Below are 17,700 nucleotides of genomic sequence, written 5' to 3' on the forward strand. Positions count from 1 at the left end.
TGGTATATATTGGGCCAATATAAAATATATTTTCCATAATATATTTAAAAAAAAAAAAAATATATATATATATATATATATATATACACATATATATATATATACATATACATACATGACTCAATATAATATATGCCAATTATAAAAACAGTATACTTTTATACAATAGTATAGTATGCCTATTAAAGTGAAGCTCTGCACCAGTCTGACGCATGTCAGGTGTGTTGCAGCAGGGAAACTCCTAACACTTGAGAACCGGAGCTGCCCACCTCTGATCTGAAGTCTTTATTTGGCTCTTTGAAGAAAATCTGAAAAGAATCATTACTGTGATGCGGGGTGCTCTCCAGCTGTTGGAGGTGGACCACGCTGAGGATGTGGAGGGAAACACATTATTCGCTTCATGGCTTAATTGAGTCATATTTTAAGGTTTTACAGGCAATAATGCAGCGACGCCGCAGTGAGTGGAGATAGATATCGCTACCGGGCCAAAATATCTCCTATTTATAATGAGGCTGAAGATATGACTTTAGCCTTGACAACTGGATTTTATCCAGACCTGAACCGGATCTAGGATCTAATGAGTCATTAAAACTGACCTGAACATTGCTCTGAAGTCGGACATAAAAGCTTTCTTTTCCTCTGATGACACTGAAACTACATCCATCTTCATCCGTCTCCGTTCGCATCAAAGTAAAACTAACAGGCAGCTCGAATGGACAGAGAAGGGTTTTATTTGGAAACATCCATCAGGCTTTTCACCGACACAATGAACCCACTCACCGATGTGGGGTCTCAGGAGAACACCGTGGCTTCCACCAGAAACACCAAAAACTACCATAAGTCTCTGCTTCCACAAAGATTTCAGGTTAGATGTTTACACTGAAGGCACAAAGGCTTGGAACGGACCTGCAGGAACATACGGCTCAGATCGGTCGCAGGAGGGCAGCGGCGTCAGCGTGGGCCGGTGTTACGGTGCAGCCGGCTTAGGCGTTCAGGTACTTGGCGTGGTGCTTGATGTGATCGTCCATAAAGGAGTAGATGAAGAAGTAGCTGTGGTCGTAACCCTGCAGGAGGAAACTGGTTTAATTCAGGCACAGATCACAGACCGAACCGTTTCCTGTGTTTGTAGACCGAGTCTGCTTCTCTGATTTGAATTAAAACTCGTTCACGTCATCGGAAACACAGCAGACTCTGAGCGAGTGGAAGGAAAACGCTGGTGTGAATGTTGCGATGGAAGACAACAGGAACTGACCGGCTGCAGCCTGAAGACGACAGGGATCTTCTTCTCGGAGCAGACGGCGATCAGGTTGTCTGGCAGCAGCTGGCTGGCCGACAGGAACTGGTCGTCGCGGCCCTGGTCGATGAGGATGTCCAGCTGGGGGCCGGAGTACGCCGCCGCCAACACGGTGGCGTCATACGCCTGAAAGACGTTTAGAAAAGGACAGTTTGCGACCCAAAGATGGAGAAACGCTTATATTGAGATTTTTACAGACTCGTGTAACGGCTCAGGCTGTCTGCGGTGGTTTTACCTCCCATGTGGACCTGTCGGAGCCCAGATACCCTGAGAAGGCTTTCTGACCCCAGGGACACTGCATGGGGTTACAGATGGGGGCGAACGCAGACACTGCCTGCAGGAAAACACAGGAATTATTACATGTTCTGTCCAAATCTGGAGAGATTCCCACAGCAAATAGTCTGGGATGAAGTCCAGCTCGGACTAAGAGCTTCAGAAAATGCCTGAGTAACTAGAAATGTTCACATTTTCTGCTAATTTAACACTAAAGTTGTCCATTCCTCCTGTTTTGTGAGTTGTGTACACGTGCCACGCTCCCAGTCGTCTATAGTTTGCTTGCACTGACATTTAAGCTGAAACTCAGCGCTGAAACGACAAACTCTACGTGCACTAAACGGACGCCATGTTGCTGACATGGCAGAAGGGAAACTGTTTCCAACCAGCTGAATAATGGCGGCCTGCAACCCAGCCATGCTACTGCAGGCTGCGCTTACACCGACTCAGAGTTAGCACATGCTAATGTTAGCAGCTTTTAGCTGCTTTAGTGGGTGTACATCAATGAAATGAAATCAAATCAAAGATACTTTATTTATCCCCGAGGGGAAATTCAAGGTTCAAGTCAGCTCGTCCAAGGTTAGACATTCAGACACGAACTGATACTTCGGCCCTGCAGCCAGTTTAGATACCAGCAGTATAGATTAGATTCACTTAAATACCAGAGCTGTGACGACATGCTTTTGTCCCGATTTGATTCGATTCAGATTTTTTTGGGTGCCGATTCGATTTAAATTGCGATTCTCACAATTCTTCAATATTGCTGATTTTTGTAGAATACAAACAAACTAAATGAATAAAACCTTTTAATTTTTCTTGATTTTAATTAGGAAAAACCAACCCAGTAGCCAGACCATCATTCTGCTGCTATAACGCCCAAGACGACAAGGAAAAAGAGCAATAAAAATGACAAAAATTTTATAATGGATTATTTTTATCTATTTAAAAAAAAAAAAAAAAAGATTTTAAAATTGTGAAGCAAAATAAATCCTGATTTTCGATTTTCCCACCCTAGTAGATACGTTTTACGTATTAGAAATGATAAATGTGATCGGTTCTGTAGGATCGTTCATCAGGGTGGACCCTCCAGATTAAACATTGTGGTGTTTCGGACCAGGAGTGTCAACCTCCACTGGTCGAGGGCCGGTATCCGGCAGGTTTCTGTTGTTTCCCTGCACCAACGCACCTGATTCAAATGAAATGGATCCTGCAGCTTCTTGTCAACCTGTTCATTCATTTCAGTCAGGTGTGTTGGAGCACGGAGACAACCAAAAACCCTCCAGGACTGGAGTTCGACACCTGTGACCTAAACGGAGCGTTCCATTCGGATCAACACTTACCTGAGACGGTGTGCATGACAGAGGAGAGCGCGCACGGCGCTCCAGCACACTCCCGTAACGAGACACACTGGCTCCACACCAATGACAGACTGCACTTTAAAATCCTGGTCAGGCTACATGAGGGACCTTTTCCAGCTGGATGTTCCCAGCAGGTCTCTGAGATCTGCTGACCAGGGTCTGCTGGTGACGGAGCCGTTGGAGCAGTGCAACTCCTTCCTCTCAGCCTGGCATCGGCGGAGTCTCTGGCTGTTTTATTGTGAAGCACTTTGTGATTTTCATCTTGAAAGCTGCTAAATAAATAAACTTTTACAGACTTATCCTGTGGAACTGAATGGTATTCGGCTGTTTCATAGCATCTTCTCCTGTATTCTGCACTGTAACGTGCTGCACTTGAAATGTGCACATTAACTTTTACAATATTAACTATGACCAGTTTACTTCTCCTGTATTGTGTGTGTGTGTGTGTGTGCGTGTGTGTGTAACAGATGCAAATTAGCAGTAATGCTAACTGTGCACTTTAACTTCTGTTCATTCTGTCTGTTAATAAAACAAGAACAATCCATGAAACATGCATGACCTTGTACTTCCCAGGGTTCTTCAGGGCGCAGATGAGCGCTCCGTGGCCCCCCATGGAGTGGCCGCAGACGGACATCTTTTCTGGGTCGGTGGGGAAGTTGCTGTTGATCAGTTTAGGAAGCTGAAAAAACAACAAACAGCATGAAGAGAGATCCTCGAAAAGCTTTGGAGGCGGAAAGGGGACAGAACGCCGCCGCACCTCCTCGGTGACGTACGAGTACATGCGGTAGTTGCTCTTCCAGGGGTCCTGGGTGGCATCAACGTAGAAACCGGCTCCTGTGCCAAAGTCCCAGTTCTCATCTTCACCTTCAATGTTGCAGCCACCTGAAGGATGGAGGAAGTGAGTCAAAGTGCACCAGAGCCCCCCCCCCCCCCGCCAAGCAGAAAGCGTTTTGAGATGGTCATACGTGGGCTGGTGTCTGGAGCCACGACGATGATGCCGTGTTGTGCTGCCGCGAGCTGGCTGCCAGCTTTGGTGATGAAGTTCTGCTCCGTGCACGTGAGGCCTGCAGACGAACAAACCAGATCCGGGTTTTTCTCACATCCTCCTGAATCCTGCAGACAGTCCTGACACGAACCATCAGGACGTTTCATCTCATCGGTGCCCAGGAAACGAGACGCTTCATCTCATCGGTGCCCAGGAAACGAGACGCTTCATCTCATCGGTGCCCAGGAAACGAGACGCTTCATCTCATCGGTGCCCAGGAAACGAGACGCTTCATCTCATCGGTGCCCAGGAAACGAGACGCTTCATCTCATCGGTGCCCAGGAAACGAGACGCTTCATCTCATCGGTGCCCAGGAAACGAGACGCTTCATCTCATCGGTGCCCAGGAAACGAGACGCTTCATCTCATCGGTGCCCAGGAAACGAGACGCTTCATCTCATCGGTGCCCAGGAAACGAGACGCTTCATCTCATCGGTGCCCAGGAAACGAGACGCTTCATCTCATCGGTGCCCAGGAAACGAGACGCTTCATCTCATCGTCGCCCAGGAAACGAGACGCTTCATCTCATCGTCGCCCAGGAAACGAGACGCTTCATCTCATCGTCGCCCAGGAAACGAGACGCTTCATCTCATCGTCGCCCAGGAAACGAGACGCTTCATCTCATCGTCGCCGAGGAAACGAGACGCTTCATCTCATCGTCGCCCAGGAAACGAGACGCTTCATCTCATCGTCGCCGAGGAAACGAGACGCTTCATCTCATCGTCGCCGAGGAAACGAGACTCTTCGTCTCATCGTCGCCGAGGAAACGAGACGCTTCATCTCATTGTCGCCGAGGAAACGAGACTCTTCGTCTCATTGTCGCCGAGGAAACGAGACTCTTCGTCTCATTGTCGCCGAGGAAACGAGACTCTTCGTCTCATCGTCGCCGAGGAAACGAGACGCTTCGTCTCATCGTTGTCGAGGAAACGAGACGCTTCGTCTCATCGTCGCCGAGGAAACGAGACGCTTCATCTCATCGTCGCCGAGGAAACGAGATGCTTCATCTCATCGTCGCCGAGGAAACGAGATGCTTCATCTCATCGTCGCCGAGGAAATGAGACGCTTCATCTCATCGTCGCCCAGGAAACGAGACGCTTCGTCTCATCGTCGCCGAGGAAACGAGATGCTTCTAACGCAGCTCAGGAAACGAGACGCTTCATCTCATCGTCGCCGAGGAAACGAGATGCTTCTAACGCAGCTCAGGAAAACCAGGAAATGATTCGGATTATTTCCGTTTATAAAGAGTTTTCACCGTGTTTCTAAAAACGGACAAAACGAATCAGTAAAAACTTTAATGGTTGTTGTGATCTGTGGCAGACAGTCATCAGAGGGTCCCTACACTTAAATTACAGTTATTTTCATGTTAATTTGATTAATAAGTCTTTGTACTTAGTACAGTTAATGTTCAAAGGGTTGTGAAAAGTGTTTTTCGATGAAGAAAAGTTGATTTGTTGTTCAGAAATTTAATGTTATCCAGCATGATGTAGTGCCAAACTTCTACCAGCAGAGGGCGCGTTCGCCGCACTCTTCAGCAAAAAGATCTCGCGGTGTTCAGTGAACGAGAACACACAAGCGCGAAGCAGTTGTGTGTGGCGAACTGGCATTAAAACGTGTTTTTGTTGCTCTTTGCAGGTGAGAAGGGAGATTTAGAACTGTGTGAATGCTCGGTGAAAATGTTTAATGTGTGCTTATAATTAAGGTTTGATGTGTTATGCTGTGTAAACATTTCTTTTTCAGCTAACAGCCAGTTACATGCTAATAATGGCTAGTTAGTAGCAAGCCTGGTTGCTTAGTAACCGATCGCGGTGTTTAGTGAATGAGAACACATAAGAGCGAAGCAGTTGTGTGTGGCCAACTGGCATTAAAAAACGTTTTTGTTGCTCTTTGCAGATACAAATAAAAGTCTAAAAATGAAATGTGTAGTGGAGGACATCCCTTTTGTACCACGCTACATGATCTGCAGAAGACAACCTCCATTTTGACCTGTTGGCCTCTGGCAGGCGCTGCAGCTTGTGGAAAGAAAGGACAAACAGAGCGAGACAGTTTCTACCTGAGAGCCGTTGCAGCATGAATCATAAACACCCCACCTGCCGCTTTCCTTCTATCTGTGGAATAAAACCACCCGTCCGCCTCTATTCACTTTTATATTGCTCATCATATACAGGCGGTCCTCGGTTCCGTTCGGGTCCCAACATTCTACATAAGTGGGATTTTTACCCTTAAATACCCCCTAAATAACCCCTTCATCACGACATATAAATGAAATATCTAAATTTACATCATTTTATTGGAAAAACAATCCAGGAAATTAAAATAGACATTTCAGTTAAATAAAATGAATATACTGAGCCCCGCGTCACGAGCTCATACAGAACCTCGTAACTTGCTCAATTTTTTATTTATATTTATATAAAGAGCGTTGTAAAGTTGAAACAACGCAAGTCGAGAAGCGGGTACCAGAGGACTGCCTGTATTGTGTTTTTTTTTTTTTTTTTTAAATAATAAATTGTGTTTTTATTCTAGTTTGTTGTGTAATACACATGAAGTATTTCTACCTGGTGTTTCTTTTACAACTTTTATTATTGTCATTATTATTCTTATTATCATTATACTGCATTTTAATGTCCAAACATTTTTTTTTTTTTTTACTATTATTTCTACATTTTCTTTCCATGTTTGGTGTGTAATGTATCTGTGTGTGTTTCAGGGAAAGCAGATGGAGATCAGCTCAGAGCGCTACAACCTAGTATAAACATGTAAAACTTTTCTTTTTCTTTAAGCGTTTAGTTTTACCTGGAAGGATGTTTCTACTTGACTGCTCTGTGCAGAATAGTCTGCACTCTGTCACCACTTAGTAAATGGAGAATAAATCATTTAATCAAGTGATCATTTGTCTCTTTACTTGGTTAAAAATCTTTTAAAATTCATCACCTGCAAACCTTTTCCTCTTGTTTAAATAAACTACAGGCTACACATTTTTACACCAAATAAAAAGGATGAAAAGTCATGTTGGAGGAATCATCACAAGAAAACCTGGTTGGATCGGATTAAATATAATACATAAAAAACAAACATAAACCATGCTAAGAGGCAACCTGTGGAAGTCGCTGAACCTTCAGCAGACACTCACCGGACAGCCAGTACATGACGGGACATTTGGCACTTTCAGCTTTGGGAGGCAGATAGATGGCAAACTTCATCTTGCACTTCAGCTCGGCGCTGTGGAAAAGACACAAAACACATTCCTGTCTTCGGTCTGCATGTTTGATGTGAAGGCTCCGGCATCAAGCTGAATGTGAGGCCACAAACTCACCTTTCATGTTCAAAAACCTTCTGGACGCCGCCGGCGCATTTGTTGGAGGACACCTGAGTGAGAGCCATGTTGGATCTGCAGAAACACATCAATCTTTGTCTTCTCCGTCGCTGACTCTGAAATCTTTAGCTTAAATATTAAACAGGTTATGTTGAAACTCGGAGTATGTTAACCCTGAGTTGAGGGAAACTTTGGGTTTTTCTTGCTCCTTACCCGTCGTCTGTTACCATGGTAACCGACTCCGCGAAGCAAACCTCCTCACTGGCAGCTTCACCATAAACAAACCCCGAGTTTCTACTTGTCTCCTCCCACCAGAAGTCGCTGTCGGACACGAGCTGTCCTTAGTAACGCCAAGAATTGTCCTTAGCAACGCCACTCCTGAGATTTAGAAGCTGAATTGTGATATTTTTTGTTACACTAAAAGCCAGATCTTTGTTTCAAAACCACACATTTATAGTTGTATTTAGGTAAAATGTGCCAAATCCAAATAAAACTTGTTGAAATTGTTAGATCTGTCATGTTATTATATCTGTATTGGTGAGGTAACTTCAGAACGGATGGGTCATTTATTACAACCTAATGAAATCTGACAGTTATAACAGCAATAATAACCATAGTCACAATAATGTTCACATAAACAGATTTGGTATCGGCAAATATTGGCAGATATTCAAATTTCAGATATCTGTATGGTGTCAGAAGTCACAAAAAGTGGATCGGTGCATCCCTATACATGACCTTACTAAAGGATTTTTATGTCTTAACTTTCAGTTTCCTACATAAATGTTTTCCCCAGCAGGACTGAATCTAAATTATATTAATATATATAATTTTTTCACCAATATTTCAATCCACGTGTTCCAGTTTTATTAAATATTTGATCTGAGGGCTCAGTCAGTAGTTTTCTTCCCTGATGCTTTTCTCGACTTAGCAGCAGAAGTTTCCTTTTTTTAATAAAAACGTCTGTGTATTGGCTCATGTTTGAATAAAACCTTCTCCCTCCAGCTCAGTAAAATAAGTATCTTTTTGTCAGAGGTTGTCATTGTGAATCCGGGAATCAGGACTCGATTTATGATGACCTTTTGGTGTTGTTCTGAAGGCTGGATAAGATAATCAGTTGACTGAACCAACTCAAAGCAGCTGATCTGGAATTGAAAACTCAAAGTTACTGAGCTCAGAGTCCGTTAATCCAGAGTTTCTGAGTAAAAGGTTTGTTGAACCTCCCATCTGGACCAGGTCTCTGATTTTAGGTTATATCTCTGTGAAACTGCACTGACAGTCTTGTGTCTTTACAAGACAATAGATTTAAAAAAAAAAAAAAAAAAAAAAAAAAAAAAAAAAAAAAAGTGACTGCTTTTTAACAGTTTACTCCAGCTTTTCTTCCATATGCTGCACCAACTCAGTCACACTAATGTTACTGTAACCCACTAACCATGACTTACACTACCTGCAGTTTACAGCCCACGTTGACTGTGGTCAATTATTATAACCTTAGGGATCATGCTAAAGACGAAGTCCTCATAGCAACGCACATGTTATATATGCCGAACAGCACAAAAAGCTTTCAAAGTGGAGAATAACAGGTGTGGAAAAGTTGACTGGCCTTGCAGGTCCATTAGGAATGCTGGAAATCGTAAATAATCAAAATGGGAATGGAATCTGGCGTGCAGGGATTAGCAGGTAAAGTTAGCTCCTGTGAATGTTACCGGTATTCCCTCATGTCTGCATCATGTTAAAACGCTTTGAATCTTGTGAAAAAGCAAGTAGATAACCTACAGGGTTATTTTACATAGCATACTTTACCAAATCAATGTTTTGTTGGTCGCTGCTGTCAAGTTGTTGGTCCGCTAACTTCCCCGCGCAGCTGCAGCAGTCAGTCCAGAACGTCCGGAGTCCGCTAAACGTCAGGGTCAACGTGATTACGTCACATACGTCAAGGAGCCGCCCCTTGTTCGCTGAGACGCATTTCATGCGCTCAGACACTAAATGTCGCTGCTGTTCTAAATTAAAAGGAGAGAAAACGACACTCTCTCTCTCTCTCTCTCTCTCTCTCTCTCTCCATATATATACATATATATATATATGTATATATAAACACACACACATATATATATATATATATATATATATATACACACACATATATATATATACACATATATACACATACATATATATATATATACACACACATTGTGTACATAATGTACACAAACAAATACAGAAAAATACATACACATGCGCGTGTGCATACACACCCACATAACCTGTGCATGTACCCATACATGTAGCACACACCACATATACTTACATACTGCATACATAGCACTCAGATATGCCCATCTATACATATTACTGCAGATTCCTGATTTGGATGAAAAGGTTCTGCAACAATCTTTTGTCAACTTCTGCAGCAGCCCGTTAGGAAGCTTTAATTATAGTCAGGTATGTTACAGCAAAAAATTGCATTCCAGGACTTTACAAGTGGAAGGACTTTCCACTTTACAAAATAAGTAACTATTTCCTCATATAGTTTCTCCCATAAAGTCTGTTTGTGTTTATCTCTTTCCATCTTTCTTTCATGTCTTTTCTGTTTAAACATCACCCATCAAGTTATTCTCTTAATTTCTCTCAATAATCAGCTGTTTCCTCTCCAATCTCCACCCATCGATGTACCTGCTGTGCAAAATTTGGATGAGAAATTACTTAATACACACATAAACTACACCAGTTCTTGTGTCCTGTCTGTCTCTGCAGCTGCTTCCTAAATTAGACTGTTTCAAATTGTCCACCACCCCCACCTCCACCCACGCCCACCCCAACCCGTGAAACAGATTAAATTCACTCTGTATCTTCATATACACTCTGTGTTCTCAACGTGATTATGGTTACGCCTGCAGCCATGTGCGCTGGAGGACTCCATTAAAAGCTAAATTTGACACACGACTGATTTTGTTGCTGTTACTGGTTGATGTTTACTCAGTCCATCAGGTGGCAGCAGCAGAACTTTAATCTGAAAAGCCTTCGTCTCAGTTCCTGTGCTGCTCACATGCCCACCAGTAAAGGTCCACCTACTCCTGGATTACTGTTTGTATTTGACAGAAGATGATATTTAAATATTCAAGCTAATGGCTAAAATCTAGACAACTCATTCAGTATAAAAAAACTAAAACAAAACAACAACAAAGACACAAGTGTAATTGTGCTTGACGTTTAAAGTCATGCCCATCTTTACCACTAGAGGTAAGGAATTCTTACACAATGTGTTTTTAAACACTTAATTGTGAAAGAATTGCTTTTATTTGACGTTGCATCGCCCTGCGATGGACTGGTGAGCTGTCCAGGGTGTACCCTGCCTTTTGCCTGAAGACTGCTGGGATAGGCTCCAGCTTCCCTGCAACCCTTTATCAGACTAAGCGGTTAGGATAATGAATGAATGACATCACATCAACGTCATGGTGGTCAGGGAATAGATAGCCGGACAGAACCCCGTTTTCCCCATAAAAATGGCTTTCTGTATGGTATACGGTTACCCTACCAGTCTAAACATGAAGATAAAGGTTATTTTCCTGTCCCAAAAGTAGTGTGAAATCACTAGAAAATTAATCTTTTTAAAAAAAAAAAAAAAAAAATGGATGAGGAAGGCTGGTGAACGTGACTTGGTCCGTGTTGATCAGCTGTTTCCTTAAAACAGTTTTGTTTCTCACATGGTTACAAAATGTAAAACAAGACTTTACAGTACAAAAACAAAACAAACAGAGCACCATGCTCGAAAAGGAGAAGGAAAAAGAAAAATTCTTGTAATATCTGCACTTTTTTTTTTCTAAAAGAAACAATGCACCGATAAATGGTTATTGATTTTCTTAGAGATACTCAATGAAAATAGAAAAAAAAAAAATCATCGTCCTAGCATAGCATGCTATATGTCTTAAGTTCGTTTAACCTGCATCAGAAAAAATGCAGAAGCGACAACTGTGTACTTCACGCTCTTCCATCTTAACCACTCCTAACAAACATCTGACCAATCATACAATACTTTTCAAAGCCTAGTAAGAATAAAATTCTCCCAGCCTGATGTGTTGAGAACCGTCTTTAACCAAGTCCGCGAGAACAAGATGGCGACATTTTCTTCTCGGGGCCTCGAAAACAAGAAAAAGGTTCTCTTGAAGAGGATGTTGCAGTTTTAATGTCAACATATACATACAAATGTAGCAGGAATTTGGATTTACAGGGACAAAATAATTATTTAATAGTAGATCAAAGCACAGAAAAATAACAGTGGTTGACTTGTTGTTAGCGTTAGCATAGCATTATTATTATGAGTTTATTCATTTAAACAGCACAACTACAAAAACAAAGCAAATGACATTTAAAGTTTCTTTGGATCTGAAATGGTCGACCCAACAGAAACACAAAATAAGATGGGCAGGGTCTTTTTCTGCTTTTAAATCTGATCTTAAGAGTCAAGTTTTTTCACTGCTTGAGTTGTTGACACCTTTTAATGTTTTTTATTGTTATATAGTGTGTTACTGTAATTAGTAATTTATTGTTTTTATAACGTGTTTTTTTTAATATTCTGTGGTATAACGTTGTTGAGCCCGGGAATGTGTACAAGGCTTCAGTCAACTATGTTGTTTTAAAACGCTCTAAAATAAAGTTGGATTGGATTTAAACAGTAAGCCAATGCAAAAAAAAAAAAAAAAAAAAAAAAAAAAAAAGGTTCTGACCTGCATTCTGCAGAAAAGCCAGCAGAGGGCGGTACTGCAAACCATCAACGCTGCTACACAAAAGCACAAAAGTACCACAGTGTGTGTGTGAGCGATTTATCAAAGTTAAGTCCTTTTCAGAGATGACAGTGTAATATGTATTAATCGTCCAAAAAACTGCATATTTATGACACATTAAAAACTTAGAAGGAATGAAAAACTATGTCAGCTGGGCATTTTCCTTTATTAATAATTGAATCTGACAAGTCATTTTTTAATTAGGTCATTTAAATGCAAACTGGATTAATCAATATATAATTGCTTTGTAAAACAATGATCCTTTTTTTGTACAGTCTTCCAATAATTCCAGTAGGATGCAGGTTTCACAAGCTAGAAAGTAGAGACTCAAAAAAAAAAAAAAAAAAATACGGATAAAGAAAACACGAGAAAAAGATACAAAAACCTGTAAAGAAGCAAACTCCACCTCAGATCTGACCCACAGCGTGTGCTTAGCGTGATGGCACAAGGGAGGAAAAATGGAAAAATCCCAACAGAAAGCATAAATCATAAACAATAAACCTGGAAACAAAATGACTGATCGGTCAGAGAAGATGAACCTGATCGGCGACATGAAGAAGTGTGATGGATGCGTTCTGTTGCCATAAACATGAAGCATTTGATGCAGCATGCAGAGCTAATCACATCAGCGTGAATGTTAAATGGATTGAGGCTCCTGTCTGAGTGCTCGACTCAGCCTGCTAATGGCGTGTTCCACCATGCCAATCCAATAACGGGCTATCTCCTCACCAGCGGGAGCCAGAAGAAGACGTAGGGTTCACCGCTTCATGTTGCCAAAGTAATATGACCTCTTAACTGGCTTTAGGAATATAAAATGGCTAATTGATATTTACCTGCTCCATCTATTTCAAAACGTAATGCTATTATCAAACAGGCTGAGTTAATTAGCTTTAGGTCATCCACTTTGGCTCAACCCTGCTTATCTCTCAGGTAGGAGGACTACGCAGTGCAGAAAATGCTCTGCCACAAAAGATAAGGATGTAAGTAGCCAAGATGCCAGGAATTCAGCGCTATAATTCCTTTCATCGTGATAAAGTTTACAGCCCTGCATGTGTTCCCTGAAAGCGTGTGTGATGCTTTCCAGCCCTCTCATCCCATATCATACACCGACCGCTGTGTGGGGAGGTGGAGGAGAGCCAGTCATCTTTCCTCGAGGTGTTTGTACGCTCCTCAGAGCAGCAGAGATCTGAAGAAAAGAGGAGGTTTTGGAACCGCAGAGCCTCGAGGAAGCAGAGTTCTTCACACTGAGACTGACACCATTTTCATGATGTGGATGCATCTAATTGTTCTCCCATCATCATCACCACGTTTGTTGTTTCTGCAAACATGTTTTTTTTTTTTTTTCTTTTTACATATAATCCCAAAGATGATGTAGCTCCACGACAGTAAACAGCACCGGAAAAGCAGTGCAGACGGCTTTTATCTGATGCCAAAGTGGTTCTCAGAAGTGTTTAATGAAATTCATGAAACAACATAAAGTTAAATAAAACTTAAACCCACAGAGGGAAATGATAATGTAATGTTGTTCTTTTCTTTTCTACAACAGTCACAGACACCATGTTGTCTTCCACTTACAACATAAGTCTGGTGGCAAATGAGACATTTTTCCATTTAATGCAAAATATTTTGAATTTAATGGGTGGAAAAGTATTTGGCACAAGTAATTGTATACTAATTGTATAACTTAGCAACAGGTCAGTAACATGACTGGGTATGAGGAGCATTTCAGAGAGGCAGAGTCTCTTTTGGATGTAAAAATAATGATATTGCAGAAAAATTGTGGAAAATGCTCTGTAATGCGCGATTGTATCGAGGATCCAACAACCAACAATGTGTATCACCATCAAATGATTCAGAGAGTCAGGAGGAATCTCTGTGTGCCGTGGACAAGGCCAGCGTGATCTTAGGGTCTTCAGGCTCTGCATTAAAACCAGATCTGATTCTCTGCTGCAAATAACTGCATGGATTCAATAATACGTCCAGAATCCACTCTCTGTGAAGACGCCTCATGCACAGATGCAGGTTTAAGCTCCGTCATGCAAAGAAGAAGCCGTGTGTGAACACGCTCCAGAAACACCACCGTCAGCTCGTCTGAGGCAAAGTGGAAAACTGTTCAGTGGTCAGATGGATGAATATGTCAAATTCTAAGTGGGAAGCGTGGATGGCGTGTCCTGCAGACTAAAGAGGAGAAGGAGCATCCGTATCATCAGCCTGCATCTCAGATGGGATGTGACGGCCTGTACCTGGGCTGCTGTCACGTCTCTGAAGCTCCAGCGACGCTGAAAAGTACATGGAGGTTTTAAAGCAACTTTGGACCTTGCCTTGAGAGTTAACCTGATGTCCCTGCTCTATCACAGCTGGTTCAAATGAATGAGTCACCTGCAGATATTCATAGGCTGTTGGATCAATTTGATTTGAATCAGGTGAGTTAGAGGAGGGACGCATGGAAAACATGCAGGACCAGTGTTACAGCTACTGTAAATTTACTCTAATCACACATTTCATTTAGCCTGGAAACCTCCACTGGCCTCCCCTGGCTGGGGTTGGATCCTCCTCGTCACCTGGTCTCATCAACGTCGGTGAGTGGCTGCCCTCCTTCATTCAGTGGCAGCTGTGTGGTGACTACAGCTTGCCCTCTTTGATACTGGTTGTTGTTGTTTTGAAGAGCCTTTGCGGCCTTGAGTGCAGTCTTGTCGGCTTTTTGTATAGCCTTTGAGCTTAGCCGTTTGTTTTGCCGTTTTGATTGTTTTGTGTGACTTTGGTAGTTAATGGTGCTTAATTGTCTTTGTGTTTGTTGAAATAGTTCTGATGTAAGTTGCACCACCTGCCTTCCCATTGGACCTGTATTGTTATCTTTATGGGATAATAAAATTTCCCAAAACTTACTTTCAGTCTGGCACCCTTTTGGTTTATGTTGCGGCCCTTACCCTTAGACCGCTGGGTCGTAACATAAGTGGGGGCTCGTCCGGGATATTTTCCGTCCTTTTTTTTTTTTCTCACTGTGATACCAGACTTCCTGTGTGTGGGAATCTAAATATTTTTTGTTCTGTGGCGTACTACCACTCTTTATGGCAATATCCTTTGATCTTGAGAGCTTTTTAGCTTCTCCCTCTTGTGCGGCCCTGGTTGAATGCCGTAAATCTGATTTACTGCAGATTGCAGAGCATTATCGGCTTCATATCCCAAAGCAGGCTCCTAAAAGCGACATCAAGGCTAGTCTGGTGGAGCAGTTGGTTGCAATGGAAGTGGTTTTGCCTGTTGTGGTGACTGCAGTACCTCATGAGGGCACTCCTGCTGGGGGTGACCCCAAGTAGGAAGTAATGCCTCCAACTGCCGATGCTGTGGAGGATGATTTGCATATTGAAGAATGCCTGGGTAGAACACCGGTTACACTCCCTCGGTTCCAGGGGGATATGGGTGTTGTGGCGGGGTGTGTACATGTAATGTGGACACGAGTAAATCGTCTCATGCTAGTGAAATATAATGACAAAAATGAATAATCTTTCCTGCATCTCTGCAACTTAGAATGTTATTGTGAGTAAATTAAGGGAAGTAATGTTTATGTTTAGATATAAATAAAGCCACTACTGACGTCTACCTGAGCATGATGCGCTGCATCTCAGACATCTGTTTTCACACAGATAGCCACACACCTGCAGCCCCATAAAAACCCTACCTTCAATCTGAAGTTCAATTAACTTTCTGACATTATATAATTATGTCCTGATTGAGGCGTCCTCTGTGATTACATGGTGCACATGCAACCATCGCTTTTTACTTTAATGACACGCTTCCGCCAAAGTGCTCAGGCTAACGTTGATATTTCCATCATATCTGAGACATTTTCAGATATATCCTGGAGCTTCATGTTGAAGCATGAGATGTCAGCTCTAATGATGAAGATGGGATATCAATCTAGTACTTCCCTTACTGTCTATTTCTGCTTGAAACTGTGGCAATAATAGGATGGATTGAAACTCCTGATGAGCAGCTCATGCAGACCACGATGCTGCTCTAACCTGTCGAATTGGTTTTAAATTTCAGTGGAATTAAAACTGAGCATCTGTGCACAGTTGTGGAACTTGCAAAACTTTAGGAATGTAAGAAAGATGCAAATAATTGTTTAATAAAAGGAAAAAAAAAAGGCCTGAATTTTTCTGAGGGAAGAAGTTGTGTTTATTCTGAGACTCTAAGTCAACCCATATTTTCCTGTTTGTTCACATTAAAGTCCTTGATCTGGAGCAGATCAACAGGATTTAGCAACTTTAAGCTGTGCAGAGAAGCTCCAGGTGTATTTGTGTATCTGAGTGATCATGGCTGGCTTAAACCAGTCAGACAATGCATCTGCCTCTGTTTGACAGAACCTTTAACTCAAGGACAGGCTCCCCTGGCAATGTGAGTTACATATCAACATGTTTTCAAGCGTTGTGTCCTTGTCTTGGTCAGGTTTATACACATGGAGCATCTCTGCAAGACACACTTATGCAAGATGCCCTTTTCAAGTACATTTATGAAAGCTGTCAGTTTTCGTTTCATCCACTTCACGGTGGAGATTTTCTGACTGGAAATGTCTCCGCAGAGAAAAGCAGCATGTCTGAATAAAAACTGAAAATAATAGAAAAGGTCGAGAAATAAAAGTTTACTTCATGAACTCTTTAGACCTCGTTCTGCCCAACATGTATAAGTAGTTCAGGGAATTCAGGCAGACTGAAGGAAAAACTGACAACATCAGCTAAGTTACTGTACCATCCACCATCTTGTTTCATTTTCCCTGAACTACATAAAAAATGCAAAGGTGAATGAAGGTTCAAGGTCTTTTTGCAGAAAAAGATGCTTCCTTAGTTTCATTTGGATCAGAAATGATAAAACAGACATTTAATGAGACTTTATGAGGTTGAAGTCAAGGTGTTTAGGACCCCACATATCTCTCTGGATCCACCGCCGTTCTTGTTATCTTTTCCACCCACTCAGATGGATCATAAACCAATTAAAATCAATTTCGCATCCAGTTTCTACTGATGATATCCAGTCGTACTGCTCTTTAGCTGTTATTAGCTGCAGTTAAACCGTCATCCACCCTGACAGGCTGATTCCAGACAAACCAGGCAACAAATGGACTCTGAACCGTTTACTGACACATTTAGGTGATGTGTTTGATCAGTCTCTGTGCAACAAGTCCAGAATTACAGAACAGCCATGTTGACTATCCATCCATCCATCTATCCATCCATTTTCTTAACCACTTAGTCCAGTTAAGAGTTGCAGGAAGCAGGAGTCTTTCCCAGCAGGATGAGGAGCAGGGTACACCCTTGACAAGTCACCAGTCCATCACAGGGCTTGACTATTACTCTCATTTAATTGTTCTTTCAACATAAGTTGATTTTCTCGTTATCTCATCATAACAAGTACCGTTTTCTTTTGATAATTCAGGATAATTCATCCTGATAATATGAAGCGTAGTTTTTTTCTTTTTTAGATAAAGATATGATGAAGGTGGGCTTAAAAGTAAGCGGTCACTCTGGTAGACCTGGTTTCATGGATCTATGACAGCTGCCGAGGGGCTCCTGACCTGGTGCATGTGTGGAACTCTGTGGAACTCGGTACATAATTTCAGCTTTTGCCAGACTTGATTGA

General features: G+C 42.0%; 1 protein-coding gene across 3 annotated transcripts; it reads right to left on the reverse strand.

Annotated features, from left to right (window-relative positions):
• Positions 1 to 719: 719 nt before the first annotated feature.
• On the reverse strand, positions 720 to 9,180 carry esd (esterase D/formylglutathione hydrolase). 3 transcript variants are annotated; one of them, XM_079254808.1, is made up of 10 exons: positions 9,086 to 9,148; positions 7,496 to 7,674; positions 7,283 to 7,357; positions 7,100 to 7,188; positions 3,891 to 3,989; positions 3,683 to 3,807; positions 3,485 to 3,604; positions 1,530 to 1,628; positions 1,253 to 1,420; positions 720 to 1,064 (listed from the first exon to the last, which is right to left on the reverse strand). In XM_079254808.1, exons 2-10 carry the CDS (start codon positions 7,510 to 7,512, stop codon positions 984 to 986), a joined length of 873 nt encoding a protein of 290 aa, XP_079110934.1. In that variant the 5' UTR covers positions 7,513 to 7,674; positions 9,086 to 9,148; the 3' UTR covers positions 720 to 983. The 3 variants fall into 3 exon arrangements, with proteins under 3 accessions (XP_079110934.1, XP_079110935.1, XP_079110936.1); XM_079254809.1 differs by having other exon boundaries at positions 7,283 to 7,411; XM_079254810.1 differs by lacking the exon at positions 7,496 to 7,674 and having other exon boundaries at positions 9,086 to 9,180.
• Positions 9,181 to 17,700: the final 8,520 nt, after the last annotated feature.

The sequence above is a fragment of the Telmatherina bonti genome (genome assembly GCF_933228915.1).
Source record: "Telmatherina bonti genome assembly, chromosome: 15".
NCBI lineage: Eukaryota > Metazoa > Chordata > Actinopteri > Atheriniformes > Telmatherinidae > Telmatherina > Telmatherina bonti.